Genomic DNA, 18269 nt, shown 5'->3' with positions numbered 1-18269 from the left:
CTCTAAATAAAGTCTCACGTGGTGTGGTGTCAAAAGTCATAAAAGATTTGAGTGTGTCTTTCTCATCACCAATTGATTTTGAGGTGGAATGACATAACTCATAGTCTAAAAGGAGTAACTATTTTAAATAGAAAAGATCATTTTCATGAAGATAACTCACAATTAGGGCTTGTTGCTTGTGTTGTCTTGAATAAATTTAAAACTTTTTCTAGTGATGAAAAGAAAGTATTTTCATGGTTTGTTTTTCCTAATTTAGAAATTAAAACTAAATAGTTTTCATGGTTTGTAGACAAAAAAAAAAAAAGTTTAAAACTAATTATTTATATAATTTTTTAGGATGGTCACTAATTTTTTTTAGGGTAGACAAAACAGATTATGTTAAAACAAATTATTTATATAATTTTTTTTTTTTGGCAGGTGAGGGTAATCTATGTATCTGATGTGATGGTTGTGTTGTTGGAGAGAGTCCATTTGATAGTTAATATTTTATTTCCAAGATTTAATAGTGTACAATCTGACATGTCATTTGAACTTTAAATAACGTTAACTTGGTATATAGACTGAATACCTTCTAGATTCATCTTTAAAAAGAAAAATCTAGATATGTAGTAATATTTGATTTGAAGCATGAAATATAAATATTTTAAATCGAAAAGATCATTTTCCACAAAGATAATTCACAATTAGGGGCTTGTTGCTTGTGTTTTCTAGAACAAATTAAAAATTTTTCTAGGGATGATAAGAAAGTGCTTTCATGGTTTGTTTTTCCTAATTTACAAATTAAAAAAATTATAAAAATCAAAATTTTATTTTCAAGATAATTCTTTGAAATGGTTTTCAAAAACACATCAATCAATCAATCAATATATATATAAATGAGAGACCTCATTTGAGAGAACATGAGATTTTGCCAAATAACGCTCTCCTTGAGGATTCTCTTACAATAAAATATATGAACTTTTTGTTTTCTTTGATTCATCGTTTCAAGACTATTCCTCTATCTCTCACCAAGACAAGTACCCTTTATTTACTAAATAAATACCAATTAAAAGATAATGACTCTTTATTTTCTTTGGTACATTGTTTCAAGACTATTTTTTTCTCTTTAGGTTTTCACCTCTTGTACTTCTACTCCTTTATATACCTCTGCCCATAGTCTTTTACATCATCCTAACTCAAATGCACATAGGAGATTCTCCAAACTAGAAAGGAAAGGTCATTGTGGGTTTTGTGAGAGTTGTGATTGGATATAGGTCTTTGGTTGTTTGAGATTTTTGGTGTTGGAGCTTTTGTATTGGGTTTACGATAATGCGTGACTAGATTTTTGCCAACTAATTGAAGCCAAGAAGAACATTTTATGGGCTTTGAGACTTTTGATTTGATAGATATATATGTCACTGTAAACTATTCTATCAACCTTCAACCCTTATTTCACTTTTTTTTAACTTATCCTCTACGTTAGTCTTTTTTTACTTTTACTTTGATACTAATGTATTGTATTGCACACACAAATGAAATTTTTTTTTTTCCTTATTAGCATGAACTATTTGAATTGTATTTAAAATTATGAATGAGGTTTATAATTTAATAAATTTGAGAAAATATGTTAATAGTTAACATGAAGTTATTTTATATGAATTTAAAAAATCGTACGGGATCTTTTAGATTTTTTTCTTTTTTCTATTGCAATTTTCCTTATACTATATGTTTTCTTTTTTCTTTTTTCCTTCTGCTGAATTTCCTTATACTATATTTGAATGATTGGGAGCTTGCTTCACAAATCTATTAAAATACTAAAAATATTTTGAATATGAACATTGACGATAATTGCACAGATACTCTAACAAAGCTAATTAAAGAAAAGAGTATACCATTAGTTTGGAAAGTAAGTATTTTCATTATACCTTAGTTTGCATACTGTAATTGCGATTTAGTTCCAATTTTTCTACATATTATTTTTAATATTAAATTTATAATATGGTATGATCTCCTAAAAATGCGTAAGAACTACACAGTTTCAATCTCATATATCAATATTAGTGAACAAAAGTCAATCAATAGTTTGGAACTACTTCTAGAATAAGAAAAATTATAAATATGAATTAAGAAAATGGAGCTTTAAAGCCTTTGCCAATAGTTTGGGAAAACATAAATACTATATACTAGGCCTGTCCAACCAATTTGAGCACCCGACCCACCTGGCCAAACCGACCAAACCTGACCCGTCCGCCGTTCGACCCGACTGTTTGGTGGTCGGCGGCGAGTTCCTGCCATCCCAAACCGACTCTGGCGGGTTGAGTGACAGGTCTTCCCTTCCAAAACCCGATCTACTCGACCCGACCGTGATATATAACATGTTAGCTCTCATATAGTTCTCAGTTCTCATTCTTTCTCAGTCAAGCCTCTCTCTCGCTCTCTCAATCTCTCAACATCTCCGACATGTGCTGTTGATCTACACTGATATCTCAACATCGCTGAGCTCATTGCTGTCAACCTCATCATCGCCGATCTGCGCCGTCGCTGTCAACCTCCATCATCGCCGATCTACGCCATCGCTTCACCTCCATCATCGCCGATCTGCGCCAAAATCTCAATCTCCATCGCCGATCTGCGTTGATCTCTCTACCTCCATCATCACCGATCTGCGATTCTCTTCCGTTCACCATCGTCGATTTGCAATCTCTGCCATTCAACATCTCCGATCTGCGAGTCAAGGTTGTAGTTTCTGTTTGTGTTCTTTAGATTTGTGGGCTACTGGTGTTTGGTTTTGTAAACTTGTTCGTTAGTATAGATTTTTTTCTTCCAGATATGTGAAAATTGTATCAAGTTTAGTTCTTGATTTGTGTTTTTTAGTCGAAGTTGGATCTGACCGCCGTCTACCTGAGCCCGATCTGACTCGACCCGTGGTGTTTCATAGTCGACGGCGGGTCTGCCGTTCTGCAACCCGACATGATCGGGTCGGTTCCGGGTTGGGCACAAACCCGACCCGGACCGACCCGTGGACAGGCCTACTATATACAACAAAATGAATATTATATATGGATCTTAAAAAGAAAACATAAAAATTATTTTCACATGAAATTGCAAAGTGTCCACGCATTGCGTGAGACATTATCTAGTTTAGTGAAATGGAGAGATGGAGAGTTTTTATTTTTTATTTTTTTATTATATATATTGTGGGACCATTTAATATTGTGGGACTATTTCAAAATATTAAACACATTTGGCAAGATTGTTAAGATCATATAAAACATATAATTCAACGATAGGATTTTCAAAATATGAATTCTATAACAAGTTATTAGGTGGTGTAACTCTAGGCAATGTTACACTACTCAATATTTCTTAATTTGATGCAAATTTTGACAAATCTACCGTTAGATTATATTATTTTCGTATATTCTCTATACTTGCAAAATTTCAAGGTGATAAAAAATTAAAAACCATGTCATTCCCGTAAATAAAAAAACCATATCATTAATCAATTTTTTAAATTCAAGTTTTTATAGTTTAAAATAATGCATAAAAGATAAGTTTATAAATCAAATGGTAAATAACATACAATTGACATTAAAATTGGCAAAATCGTTAAGAACATATAGAACATGTAATTCAATGGTGAGATTTTTAAAATATAAATTCTATAATAAGTTATTTGATGGTGTAACATTGTTTAAAATTATACATTGTATAAATTTAAAATCAAAGACTATCTTAAAAAAAATAGAAGCAAAGAGGCCAGCAATTTTCAATCGGTGATTTTGTTATAAAAAAGATTAATAAATTACTTTCCTTTCTCTCTTATACAATTCTGTCTCTCTCTTCATTCATGTAAATATTTATTTTATCTTAATTTATTATACTTTCTTAAAGTTTTAATAAATATATAACTCAATAAACATTGCGTGTGTACCTGCTAGCAATATGACATAAGTGAATCAAGAAGAGGAGTTTTCTAAAGAGGACAAGATATGTGTGGTTGAGTAATGTAAATAGCTCTATTATATAAATAGTTCTACTATCATAGGAATCATAGATCATGAATTTATGAATAGAATCATGAATGAAATACAAAGAAAATTCAGGCCGGAAAAAGAGAATTTATATTGCATTTTCTTCCATATCCAAAAGAGGCTTTTCTATTAACGTTCTAGCTAGTCCAGACCTTTCTACATTATTTTTATTGGAGAATACAGTCAAAGCAAATCATGTTATACAGAATTCTCGCAAATGATGTACCTCTAATTTATAACTCTTTGTTTTAGTTATAATAACAGAATTTCTATATTCGTCATTCTAAATGAAAAAAAAAAAAAAAATTGTTCATACATAAATTATTATCGCTATTTCCTTTGTATTATTAATAAGTCTAATAGTCTTCATGATTGCTATTAGCCTATTACTAATATTATTATTGTTAGTTTTTTACTATGTTTGCTCTATGCAAGATTAAAACAAACCCAATGTAACAGACTCTCTAAGCACCGTAAGTTTTACATAGAAAAGTTATCGGTGGTTACATGAAAAACGGTGTAATTTATAACCCCACGTTCACCTCTCTCAAAAACCCCTCACTTTTTCTCACCATCAACTATATATTGACTCTTTTATTAACCGACCCTTTCAGCTTTTAATTCCCTCCCGCCATCACAAACTTAAAACAAAAAAACCAAATTTAAACAAACCATTTTTGTTCCCATAAACAAATTAGAAACTTCCCAAACTGAAAACACAACCGCTTATTTCCCTTGTTTTAACTTTGACGCCACATTAGAGTCCCTACCCAGATCCCTCTCCTGTTCTCCCTGAACAATTTTCTGTCTCCAATTTTTTTTTTTTTTTTGGTCTTTTGTTTTTGTGTGTGTGATTTGGATTTGGGTCTTGAAGTTTTTAGAATTTTGAGTATATGGGTACCTCTACTAAGGCAGCATCAGCTGCCATTACATTGGCTTGGCTGATTCTCTTTGAAGGACTTTTGGTTGCTGTGAATGGTAATATTAATTATAAGGATGCACTCACCAAATCACTAATTTTCCTAGAGGCACAGAGATCAGGGAAACTCCCCCCAAATTCTAGGCTATCTTGGAGAGGAGACTCGGCACTTAATGATGGAAAGGAAGAAAATGTATACCTCTCTAATCTATATCTCTTTCATTTTTATTTCAATGATTGTTCTCATAAACTCATTAATATACGCTAGGTTCATAATACGTCAACAATTTCACACATGATGTTCACATTTAAAATGTGAAAGAAGTACTATGATAATAAAATTATTCTTTTGTCATCTCTCTTACAATTTGTGGATCTCACGTACATGTGAACTCCATGCTGAGAAGGAGGATACACGTATGATATATCAATGCATAATAAGATTATTTTTGCTCTAGAGGTATTGGTTGGACCTAAGTTTATTTATGAATGTGTTTTTGTTGTTACGCAGGTGGACCTTGTTGGGGGATATTATGATGCAGGAGATAATGTGAAGTATGGGCTTCCCATGGCTTTCACAGTTACAACTCTAGCATGGGCTGCTATTGCTTACAAATCAGAGTTACAAGCCGCCGGAGAGACGGAAAATGTCCACTCTGCCATTCGCTGGGGCACTGATTATTTTATTAAAGCTAGTTCCCGAAAGAAACGATTATATGTGCAGGTGAGACACCCTTTTCGCTAATATATATCATGTACAATATAATGAGACTATGTGCTTAAACAACATATGAAGTTTGTAATTTTTTCTTTTATCAAAAAAATATGTTGTATTTGTATTATGATATAATAACTCATTCTGGTTGTTTGTTTATTGCAATCAAAGGTGGGAGATCCGGTGCAAGATCATCAATGTTGGATTCGACCTGAAAACATGCAAACACCAAGAACTGTGTTGAAGATTGATGAGAACACGCCTGGATCTGAGATTGCAGCTGAAACTGCTGCAGCAATGGCTGCTTCTTCAATTGTGTTTAGAGGCAAAGATCGTAAATATGCTCGTCGTCTCCTCAACAAAGCCAAATTGGTACGTATTTGAACAAATTTCTACCACCATTTAATATTGTGGGACCATTATTCTCTCTCTATTTCTGTCAAATATCAAGAAGACAAAGTTTAATTGACTTAAAAGAATTTTATTGCAGATATTTGTTTTACTAATGATTTAATATTTTTCTAATGTGATTCTTTTTTCTTCTTTGTAGCTTTTTGAATTGGCCAGAACACACAAGGGATCTTTTGATGGAGAATGCCCCTTCTATTGCTCTTACTCAGGCTTTAATGTAATCTCTCACTCTCTCTCTCTCATACACACACAATAGAAACTGTGTGATTTAGATAAAGTTATTTACAATTGAGTGTCTTTGTCGAGATCATACAATGCTAACATATATGTATATATAATTCACATGAGACTCATGAGTTTTCACATATTAAAATGGTTCAAATCTTTATTGCAAAAACAGTGAGAACAAAGATTATATGAGATTCGATGCAAAAACAATGTCCAAATTAAAAACTATATGGGGGGGGGGGGGGGGGACTCAGACTGACACATCCAAAATATCAAAAAATGGTCCAAAATGAATAATCATTCAATCTTTAGGATTTGGCTTGTTTTAAACATAACTTTGTAGGGTCTGCAATTCTTTTTTCATCTATCCAAAACTTTTTTTTGGGTCAACAATACAAGAAAACCAAACCCAAAACTCTTTTGTATGTCTGCAATTCTTTTGTATGTCTTCACGTCCGTGATTAGACAGTTTTAACTGGAATTGAAATGCAGGATGAGCTATTGTGGGCAGCTACTTGGCTATTCCTTGCCACCAAGAGGCCCGTGTACCTAAAGTACATACAAGAAGAGTCCATCAGTGCTTATGTATCTGAGTTTAGCTGGGACCTCAAATATGCAGGAGCTCAAATCCTTCTCACAGAGGTTTCTTAAACCTTCCATCTCTTTCACAAAATTAGCAGTTAGAAAGATTCTATTATGGGCACCTAACATATTGCTCACTGTCAAATTTTGCAGTTGTTTCTTCAAGGAGAGAAAAGCTTAGAAACCTTCAAGAAACAAGCCGACAGTTTTGTATGCTCAGTCCTTCCTGATAGCCCCTATCATCAAATTTACATCTCTCCAGGTACTGTGTGTGTAATGCTTCGCATTGTTAAAATAAGAATTTAATGATTAAATTCACAATTTCTTAATAATTTAAGTTTTAGGAACAATTAGAAGCCATTTCATACCATCTATTTTCTAGGAAACCAATATCTACGAAAAAAAAAATGTAATAGTCCTAGTTTTAAAAGTGCAGTTTGATAATACATTATCAAAATGGTTTTATTAATTTATTATGATATCAAAGTAAATGGTTTTGAATTCTAACCATGTCTCCTTTTCGATCTTATATCTCACACATTGAACTATGATTTTCAGGTGGTTTAGTTCACTTGAGAGATGGGGCCAACACTCAGTACGTCACAGGAACAGCTCTCTTGTTTAGCGTCTATAGTGATACGCTTGCCAAATACAATGAAAAAGTCACTTGTGGAGACAAACAATTTGACTCAGCCCGCCTCATGGCTTTCGCTAAGCAACAGGTATTTACCATAATCAATGACTATTCATATACACTTTTACTATGAATGCAACTTATTTCACCACTCCATGAGTTGACAAGTCGTGAATGGTTGATCCACACTCAATACTTTGTATGTGTATTCACCATTAACATCACTTTTATTTAAACAAATTATGAAATAAGTTGTGTCATTAGACTTTTTCTCTATTATTAATCAAACAAACTGTTTACACATTAATTAACTACTCTGAATGAATGGTAGATGGATTACTTGCTGGGGGAAAACCCTAAAGGAAGGTCATACATGGTTGGATTCGGGCCAAATCCACCAGTACAAGCACACCACAGAGGCGCTTCTGTCCCCAAGATGTCTCCAGATGCAACTGTGAACTGTGCCATGAGCTTCACATATTGGTTCACTAAAGACTCTCCAAACCCTAATGAGCTCACTGGTGCCATTGTTGGAGGACCTGACCGATACGATAACTTCAATGATAAGCGTTGGGATTCTTCTAAGACTGAGCCATGCACATACGTTAACTCACTCGCAGTTGGTCCCCTAGCAAAGCTTGCAACACACAACATCTAACTTTATTGTTTTATGTGGTTGTGGGGATGGAGATTTATGTATCTCGAAACAAAATTACAAATTTTTCTATGTCTGTAGGTATTAGTTGGGTTAGTCTTGCCTTCTTCCCATAGGATCAACATCCATGGAAGAATAGCCTTAAATATTATTGTAGGTTTGGATTGACCAATATAATATTTACACTATATTTATAAACACACGGCTTGATTGAAATTATTGAAATATCGGATATGTTTTTTTTACTTGGCATGGTCCTTTGTTGTTTATCTCTTAATAATTACACTATATATATATTGAACTTTGGTTTGTTGTTTATCTCTTGAAAATATTATAAATTGGATTAATCATAAAACTGACAAGACAATGTTTTACATGCACTGGAATTCGGATAAATTAGGCAAGCTATCAGGGTTTAAGCACTGGAGAAGAATTATTTTTCTCCCAAGTGTCATGTTAATGGATTTTTTTTTTGCTAGGTATTAATGGATTAAATTTAATATGAGTCCGATCCTGTAATTTGTCCTGATTTATTGGAGTCCGATTCAAATCTGCTAGTCAATAAGATTTGTTTTATCCTAATCTGATTTATATGAAAATAATTACGCCAATGGGGAAACACATTTACATATAACCTCATCAACATTCATTATTGGGGGCATCTAACGATAAATGAATGAAATGAAATCCAAATTGAAACGATTGTTAGAAGTTGGTGGCTCACACTAATACACAACAGAGAAAGAGAAAGTGAAGAGAGAAGAGGAAGAAAACTATCTTTTCTTAAGTGACTTGGTGAGTAAATCTACAACCTAATTATGTGACTTCATGAACTCAAGTTGGACATCCCTTTTAGCAATACATTTTCAAATGAAATGATATTTCATATCAATGTGCTTATTCCGGTTGTGAAATACTAAAATTGTTTACAAAAGCAATGTTGACTTGTTATTCACAAATATCTTAGTTTTTTTTTTTTTTTACAAGATATAATATCTACTCTAGCCTAATCTAAGTGTATATATGTGTGAAGTTCCCTCTTGGAGACTTGAACCCCGGCTTTTGCCCCCCACACCCCACAAGCATTTATACTTGTAGAGTGACCACCGCACCAAGGGGAAGCGGTGGTTATCTTAGTAGTTTCTAATTGCGACAGATGTGCCTCCTTCAATAAATGCAATAATTCAGTTTTTAAAGATTATATAAATTTATAAGATTTATATATAGTAAAATTTGTACTAATTATAGTATTATTAAAAAAATAATTAAAAAATTGTTTATTATATTTTAGCAGCATCATTTTAGGATGAACTGCAACTTGCCTAAGAAAAGCAGTTTGATTATCATCACTAATTCTCTAAAAATGTGCAACTCTAAATCCTGGCTAAAAAAAAAAAAAAAAAAACAGAAAGTAGAAAATAGGTAAGAAACCAAATAATGAATATAAAGACAAATATAAATATACACCTAAAAATGTATAGACATTACTCTTTCTTTTCGTTTACTAAAAATATAATTGTCGATAGAAATGCTTTGTTTGTTTGTTTGTTTTATATATATATATATATATATATAATAGAAATTCTATTTTAGCCTAATTTAAGTGTGTATATATATGTAAAACTTCCTCTTGGAGACTTAAACCTCGGCCCTTACCTCCATATCCCACGAACACTTATACTTGTGAAGTGACCATTGCACCAAGAGTGTGCGGCGATTAAATGCTTTATTAAATGTATACGATTTGCAGCCTTTTCATGAAGTTTTGCAGGCCTCAATTCATAGCACTCCAACAACTCTTGCAATGATAATGGAGTTATGACCTTATCACAGTGATTGATAGTGTATATAATATGGGTTCTATGGCCCTAGTAGCAGTGATTGCACAACAACAATTAATAAAACATAGAACATCATTAAATTATGATTTTTTTAGAGCTTAAAATCAAAAGTTAGTGATAGGGATAAATCCCAAAGCAGACGGATCCAATTAACGAAGGCAGTCCTAAGCGACGGAGTCGCCAAAAGAGACGGCATATTTATTCTACCAACCAAAGAACTAGTAGACGGACTCGTAACTTGGACAGAGAGGCAAGGCGATAGATGAACTCCTGGAAGTAGATGGATCCAAGGGAGACGGTTTGTTGAAGCCACATGGCACCTACATGGCATGAGTGGTCTCCAAGAATCCTAGTACGAAAATATCTTGCATTCTATGCCCAACCATAACCAGAGGAATCCCTACAAGGAAAGGATCCCATAAAATACGAGCATTAATGAAATCTTCTCTACAAGGAAATACCTTCTCCGCCAAGAAATAGAGGTTAGCTCTACACTACTATAAAAACCCCAAAACCTTTAGAAATCAAGGTATGCATAATTCCCTTAGCTCTGGCACTCTAGAGTTGTAGAGATTTTCTTTTTAACTTAACCTTCAGGGGGTCTTTAGCTGGTACCACACCTGTACTCTCTGTAAGGTTTTCTCTGTGTTTGTGTTTCGTAGGTTTCATCAAGAGCACGTGAGGACTGTTTGACTCAATGACGATTTTTCGCATCATCAGTTGGCGCTGTCTGTGGGAAAGGACGATAGTAGCCATATTAACGCTTCCCAGAAAAAGATTTGTATGGTACTCACATGTTCGATGGCAACCAACAACATTCAAGAAGGTGAACCACACACTATTGCCCTCAAAAGGCAGGTGCAGACTTTAGCCGCGGCTGTGGAATGCCTTACTAAGCAAAACCATGACTTGGAAGAATAGCTGTGCCAAAGGAATGCTGGGCCCCATAATCAAGAAGAAAAACAAGAGGATAACAGCCTCCAGCACATCGCCGATAGGCGGGATAGAGAAAGACCGAAGGGCAACAATACCCTGAGCAGACAAGAGCGACATGACACCAGCTGTCCATTTGTTGCAGATACGGCACCACCACACATGGTCGTAGAGATGCAGATGATGAAGGAGAGGATGGACTTCATGATGAACACCCTTAAAGGACGGGTGTCGAACGACCTTGACTAACTAGTCCACTAGACGGATTCTGATAACGCCTTAAAATGTGTACTTGTTATATATTTATGTGGACACTATCTCCTTATTACTATGATTAATTTGTATAATTAAGCCATGATTTGATTTAGCCCCTATTATTTATTTTTACATAATTTATTAAAAAAGATGTCATTCATTGTGTGTAATTTTCTACTTTCAGGAAATCACGTGAGAAAAATGAGTTTACAGGAATTTGTGAGAGAATGGAGGCCAAACTAGAATTAAAGTGGAGCTAAAGGACCATGCTTAAATGTCTAAGGAGGTGCAGCTGGAGTGCTTGGATCGTCTACCATGATTGGAAGCTTCAAATAAGGAAAGAAATCAAAGAGGCGGAATTTGAAAAGGAAAAATCTGATTTGAGCACTGATCAGTATTTTGGGCGTATCTCTCTTCTCAAAAATCCAATTGACACAAGACTAGATGGGTTGGAACCGTGACTTAAATATCAACAACTTTCCAGTTTTGAGTTTTTTGAAATTCTCAATTTTTGAAGGCCGAAATTAACTCACAAGTTACTGCTGTAAACCTGGACTGAAATTAGAATAGTAAAAGTTTTATCTTCTTTGGACACTTAGAAATTAGGGTTTTGGAAGGGAGGCTGGTAGAAATATTTTGGTAGAGAAAAACTTGTATTTTTCTTTCTCTAATGGTAGCCTAAATTCTTTGCTAGGGTTAGGGGTTATGTTTATTCTATATAGTATGAATATTCAATGTGATTCTTTTTAGGATTTTATCAACAACATATTTGATTATTCAATTCGATTTCTTTTGATGTATTAGTTCTTCCATGCTTTCAATAGGTTCAATAATATTTTTCTTATTATTTAGATGAATTTCTAATAGTTTCAAATAGAAATCAGGTTTCAAATAGAAATCAGGTTTTAAAGTGAATGAGTTTTTCTGAAAACTTTTCTAACCGCATTATTAATCTAGGTTATCGTGGGTTTCTTGAATTATCTCAGTTCAACCGAACCATAAGTATTTAACTGTATAAAAACAATCAATTATGAAATAAATAATTTCTTAGATCACAAAGAATTTCATATCGATATAAGGAAACACCCCGATGCTCTAGTATTTACATTATTAATTTAAATCCGTTTTTAATATTATTCTTGTTAAAAATCACCAAGAAAAAGTATTTTTCTTCTTCACCCAAATTTTTATTTAATTATATTGTCTTTAAATTTACCCTACTCCTTGTGGTTCGACCTCGGTACTCTGAGAATTATGTTGCTACGATCTCCTACACTTGGGAGTGAGCAAGCAGATTCGCCATTTATAGCACCTGTCACTTCATTCCCCCTTCCTGCAAAGTTCCGTATGCTGCAGATAAAAGCCTACGTTGGGTCTAAGGATCTCTTGGATCACTTGGAGTCATTCAAAACCCTCATGCACTTACAAGGCGTTCTGGACAAAATCATATGCTGAGCTTTCCCAACTACTTTGAAAGGTCCCGCCAAGGTATGGTTCAGCAGATTGACAATTAACTCCATCAATACCTTCAAAGAGCTAAGTGCGCAGTTTGTATCGCACTTTATCGAGGGGCACATGTACAAAAAATCCACTGCATGCCTAATGAGCATTAAGCAACGGGAGGACGAGACCCTAAGGTCTTACATAACCCGCTTCAACAAAAAAGCCCTTTCGATAGATGAAACTGATGATAAAATACTTGTGGCTGCTTTTACCAATGGCTTGCAGAAGGGGAAGTTTTTGTTCTCTCTATACAAAAACGACCTAAAAATAATGTCAGACGTACTTTACCGAACCACTATGTACATGAGCGCAGAAAACGCACTATAGGCTCGAGAGGAAAAACCCAAGAAGAGGGATAGACATGAAGATACGCGGGCAGGAAAGAGGATGAAAAATTACTAGGACTAGAGACTGACAGGAGGATGGGCGCTCCAAGCCGCACACTGAAAGGTTTACTAATTTCACCCCGCTGACTACCCCAATCGATCAAGTCCTGATGCAAATCAAGGACTAGAAAGTTGAAGGGAGATCCCAACAAGAGGTCCAAAGACAAGTATTGTTGTTTTCATCGTGACCACGTCACGACACATCTGAATGCTATGACTTGAAGCAACAGATCGAGGCCCTTATCAGATAGGGAAAGGTACAACAGTTCGTCAGCAAAGAAAGAACAGATAACACCCCACCGCAAGAACAGGCTGGTAGGAGGAATGGCGAGCACCCTAGGCCGCCCATAAGGGACATAAGGACGATAGTAGGGGGCACCACAATAGCTGGCTCGACCAGGAAGGCACGAAAAACCTACCTTAGTATGGTTCAGAACGTTTAGCTAACGAGGTTTATCCCAAAGATGGCATGGGTGGACAACCCCATAGTGGGGTTTTCAGAGGAAGATGCCTAACGTCTTTGCCACCCCCACGACAATGCTCTCATTGTTAGCATACGAGTAGGAGACTATAGCACCCATTAGGTCCTGGTCGATAATGGAAGCTCGGTTGATATCCTGTATTACCCGGCATTCCAATAAATGCGAATTGAAAAAGAATGGCTCGTACCTACCAATGCACCACTCATTGGGTTTGGAGGCATGAAAGTATACCCCATAGGGGCAATTACACTACCTGTGACAGTCGGAGATTACCTTCAACAGATCACCAAGGATATGACTTTCCTTGTTGTTGATTGCTCATCCGCTTACAATGCTATATTAGGCCGACCTACACTCAATTCATGGAAGGCCGTGACTTTGACCTATCACCTAATGATCAAGTAGAGACCAAGTGGCAGCACGCGAATGCTATATAGCAATGTTAGAAATGGACAACCATTTATAGACTCTGAGCATAGAAGAGCAATGGACGGTTGCAGAGCCCATTAAGGAGTTGGAGGAGATACTTCTCGACAATTCTAGACCTGAACGGACGACCAAGATCGGCACCCTCGCCAGTCCACCCGTTCGTCAAATGCTCACGACCTTCCTAAGAGAGAACCAAAATGTCTTTGTCTGAAGCAACGAAGACATGCAGGGATTGACACCTCGGTCATAGTTCACAGGTTGAATGTATCACCCTCTTTTCCCCCCATTCGCCAGAAGAAGAGAGTGTTTACCTAAGAGCGAGACAAAGCTATAGCGAAAGAAGTCCGCAAGTTGCAAGATGCAGAGTTTATAAGGGAGGTATACTATCCCGACTGGTTAGCCAATGTAGTGATGGTCAAGAAGGCCAGCGGAAAATGGAGAATGTGTGTAGATTTCATGGACTTAAAAAAGCTCTGCCCCAAAGATAGCTACCCACTCCCACAGATTGACGTCCTGGTAGACTCAACAACAATGCATTAGTTATTGAGCTTCATGGATGCTTTCTCTGGTTACAACCAGATCAAGCTAGATGAGGTTGACCAGGAGAAAACTTCATTCATTACCAGCCAAGGCCTCTTCTGTTATAAAGTGATGTCATTCAATCTCAAGAACGCAAGAGCAACATATCAGAGGCTCATGAACAAGATGTTTTCACATCAAATCGGAAGGAATATCCAAGTTTATGTGGACGATATGCTAGTGAAAGGTTGAAGGGAAGATCATCATTTGGAAGACCTCAAGGAGACCTTCGATACACTCCGTTCTTATAACATGAAGCTCAATCCAAGCAAATGTGCATTCGGGGTAACGGCTGGAAAAGTCCTAGGATTCATGGTGTCTCAAAGGGGCATTGAAGTTAACCTAGACAAGATCTAGGCCATAATGGAAATGACACCACCTAAGAATGTAAAGGAATTATAAAACCTCAATGGCAAGGTAGCGGCACTAAATAGGTTCATATCGAGAGCAACAGATAAATGCCTGCCTTTCTTTTGCACATTGAAAAAGTCCTTCGAATGGATGGTCGAATGTCAACAAGCGTTCGAGGACTTAAAAGCATACCTCTCTTCCCCACCGTTGCTAAGTCCTTCGAAACCTAGAGAGGAGCTGTTTCTCTACCTGGCCGTCTCCCTAGCTGCAGTCAGTGCAACCCTAGTCAGAGAAGAGGAAAGGGTCCAGAAGCCAGTGTACTACACTAGCCAAGCGCTACGAGGGGCAGAGGAAAGATACCCCCCGATGGAGAAGCTAGCCTTCGCCCTAATTACCACAGCTCGCAAGTTTAAACCTTATTTTCAGGCCCATACAATGGTCGTCCTAACAGATAGACCCCTACGGAGAGCAATGAGTAATCCAAAAGCCACCGGTAAGATGGCACTATGGGCAATCAAGTTGAGCGAATTCGACATACAATATCGCCCGCGCATTGCAGTATAGGGACAGGTAGTTGTTGACTTCATCACGGAATTTACCAATATGGAAGGCCAGGGGGCAGAAAAGCATCCTTAATGGAGTATCCATACTGATGGATCATCCAACAAGCAAGCTAGCGGTGCAGGAATAGTAATCCACTACCCAGAAGGAGACGAGATTGAGTGCATGGTTCATCTCGACTTCCCGACAACCAACAATAAGGCAGAATACGAAGCCTTGGTGGCAGGACTGGACCTCACTAAAGCAACATGGGCCACAAGCGTGATTGTTTATTGCGACTTTCAGGTAATCATGAGTCAAGTGAACGGTGACTACGAGTGCAAAGGTGAACGGATGAAGAACTACCTGGAGCAAGTAAGGAAGCAGGTAGAGAACGACCTTCAGGCCAAGTTTGTTCAAATCCCAAGGGAAGAAAACGAGCAAGCAGACCGTCTTACCAAGGCCGCATCAGCAAAACACACGCTCATCTCTAGTAAGGTACTTTCTTTCGTTCAACTTTCGCCCATGATAAATGGCATGGTTGTGCAGGAAATAAGTTCGGAACGCAACTAGACCACACCTAGAGTCTTGGTCTCGGATAACGGAAAGCAATTTGACAAGAAGTCATTCAGGAACTTTTGCTCACAATTGGGAATTAGGAACCATTACTCCTCGCCCGCCCACCCTCAGGCCAATGACAAGTTAAGGTCATGAACCGATCCTTGCTAAAAATCATCAAGACTCGGCTTGAGGAGGTAAAGGGTATATGGCCAGATGAGCTGACAAGTGTGCTATGGGCTTACCGGACGACATCAAGAACACCCACAAAGGATCCGCCCTTCCGACTAGCATATGGGAGCGAAGTTGTTATCCATACTGAGATTCGACTCACAAGCTTTAGAGTGGAGAATCATGATGAAAATAGGAATGATGAGGCCATGTGCCTACACCTGGACCGAGTAGATGAGGTCAAAACAACAATCGAACAAAGATTAGCATGATACCAGGACCTCATGGCCAAGCACTATGATAGGCCAATATTGTATTGACTTCTTGTGATTAATTAATTACCCAAGTTTATTAATTAATCAAATTAACATGCAATGTACGTGGTAATGATAGGCCAAAAACATATTGACCCCTTGTGATGGATTAATTAATTAATTAGCCAAGTTTATTAATTAATCAATTTAACATGCAAACGTGTGGTAGCATAAACAAATCACCAATAAACTAAAGTGTAGCGGAAAAATAAATTAACACAGTGATTTGTTTACAAATGGGGAAAACCTCCAAGGCAAAAACCCCACCGAATGATTTTAAGGTCACCACTCTCGAGAATCCACTATTATCACATCAAGCGGTTACAAGTAAAGGAATCCCAGTACCTTATACCAACCTATAGTTGAACCCTTACCCCAATACCCAATTGGACTTGTTCTGTAGTGACAATCTCTCCTTTTCAATGCACGGTTCCCAGTACGTGAACAACCAATTGTGCGAATCCTAGTACGCGACTTCAATCACCAACTTGAGAAAGATGTTGGCTGCAAAGTTCTTCAGTTTATCCTCACAATGAAGAACTAGAAGATACTTGGTTACAAAATCCTATGGTGCAAAGACATAGCAGCTTCTTCACAAAGAGATGAACTAGGGCAAACTTTGTCTCCGGTCACAAATTGCTTGAACAGGCTTTGCTCAATGCTTGTGCAATTTGTGCTTACTTTTACGGCCCTTAAAATAATCATTTTATATGTCTAGGGTTATTAGAAAAGAAGTCCCAAAGACATGTCTATGGATTAGAATCAAAACAGTACTGAAAAACCGTTTTTCTTAAATCTTGACAGCTAGAGGTGTTGAGGTGCTGTCGAGCAGCTGTCAAGCCATGGGGCTAGAACAACTTCTTAAAACTCGATAGATGCAGCTGTCGAGCTTTAATGAAGAGCACTTCTCAACTTGTTTCTTGGACAGACTTGCGTGGCTTTAACACTTGATCTTGAAACCTTGTTTCTTGAAGTATCAAAAACATTCTAGATCTACTCAATTACAAGTAAAGTGTGTTTTGTCAAAGAATTAGCCAATTACATAAAAGAATGACATATGTTCTTATTAAGTGAACCACATATGTCCTAACAGGTAGCACAAACCAATCACCAACTAAAGTATAATGCAGTGAAAAATAAAGTTGACACGGTGATTTGTTTACGAATGGAGAAAACCTTCGAGGCAAAAAACTCCACCGAGTGATTTTAAGGTCACCACTCCCGAGAATCCACTATTATCAAAACAAGTGGTTACAAGTAAAGAAATCCCAGTATCTTATACCAACCTACAATTGAACCCTTATCCCAATACCCAATTTGACTTGTTCTGTAGTGACAATCTCTCCTTGTATTGCACAACTCCCAGGACGTGACTAACTAATAGATGCACAAATCTCAGTATCTAACTTAATCACCAACTTGAGAATGATGTTAGCTGTAAAATTCTTCAATTTATCACAGATGAAGATCATCAAGTTTCTTGGTCACAAAACCCTATGGTGTACAAACACAGCAGCTTCTTCAAGATGAACTAGGGCAAACTAAATTTCCGGTCACACTTTACTTCACACCTGTGCAATTGTGCTCTTGTGCCACCTATGACGACCCTTAAAATTATCCTTATATAAATTTAAGGTTGTGAGAAAGGAAAGCCCAAATATACATTCACAAATTGGATGAAAATCAGAACTGAAAATCTATTTTTCATAAATCTCTACAGATACCCTATCTATCAAGCAGCTGTCGAGCCTCGGGCTGAAACAGATTTTT

The 18269-nt window shown here is 36.6% G+C and overlaps 2 protein-coding genes across 2 annotated transcripts; both read left to right on the top strand.

The window, feature by feature from the left end:
• The first annotated feature begins 4906 nt into the window (after positions 1-4906).
• On the top strand, positions 4907-8228 carry LOC142624386 (endoglucanase 16). The gene is made up of 8 exons (XM_075797955.1): positions 4907-5125; positions 5444-5656; positions 5819-6019; positions 6198-6275; positions 6779-6928; positions 7022-7130; positions 7427-7590; positions 7834-8228. Exons 1-8 carry the CDS (start codon positions 4907-4909, stop codon positions 8158-8160), a joined length of 1461 nt encoding a protein of 486 aa, XP_075654070.1. The 3' UTR covers positions 8161-8228.
• Positions 8229-15066: 6838 nt separating this feature from the next.
• On the top strand, positions 15067-16029 carry LOC142621555 (uncharacterized). The gene is made up of 2 exons (XM_075794844.1): positions 15067-15474; positions 15586-16029. Exons 1-2 carry the CDS (start codon positions 15067-15069, stop codon positions 16027-16029), a joined length of 852 nt encoding a protein of 283 aa, XP_075650959.1.
• The last annotated feature ends 2240 nt before the right edge of the window (positions 16030-18269 follow it).

Source organism: Castanea sativa, chromosome 1, assembly GCF_040712315.1.
Source record: "Castanea sativa cultivar Marrone di Chiusa Pesio chromosome 1, ASM4071231v1".
In the NCBI taxonomy this organism is placed as follows: Eukaryota; Viridiplantae; Streptophyta; class Magnoliopsida; order Fagales; family Fagaceae; genus Castanea; species Castanea sativa.
This window is presented reverse-complemented; position numbering and strand designations above follow the sequence as displayed.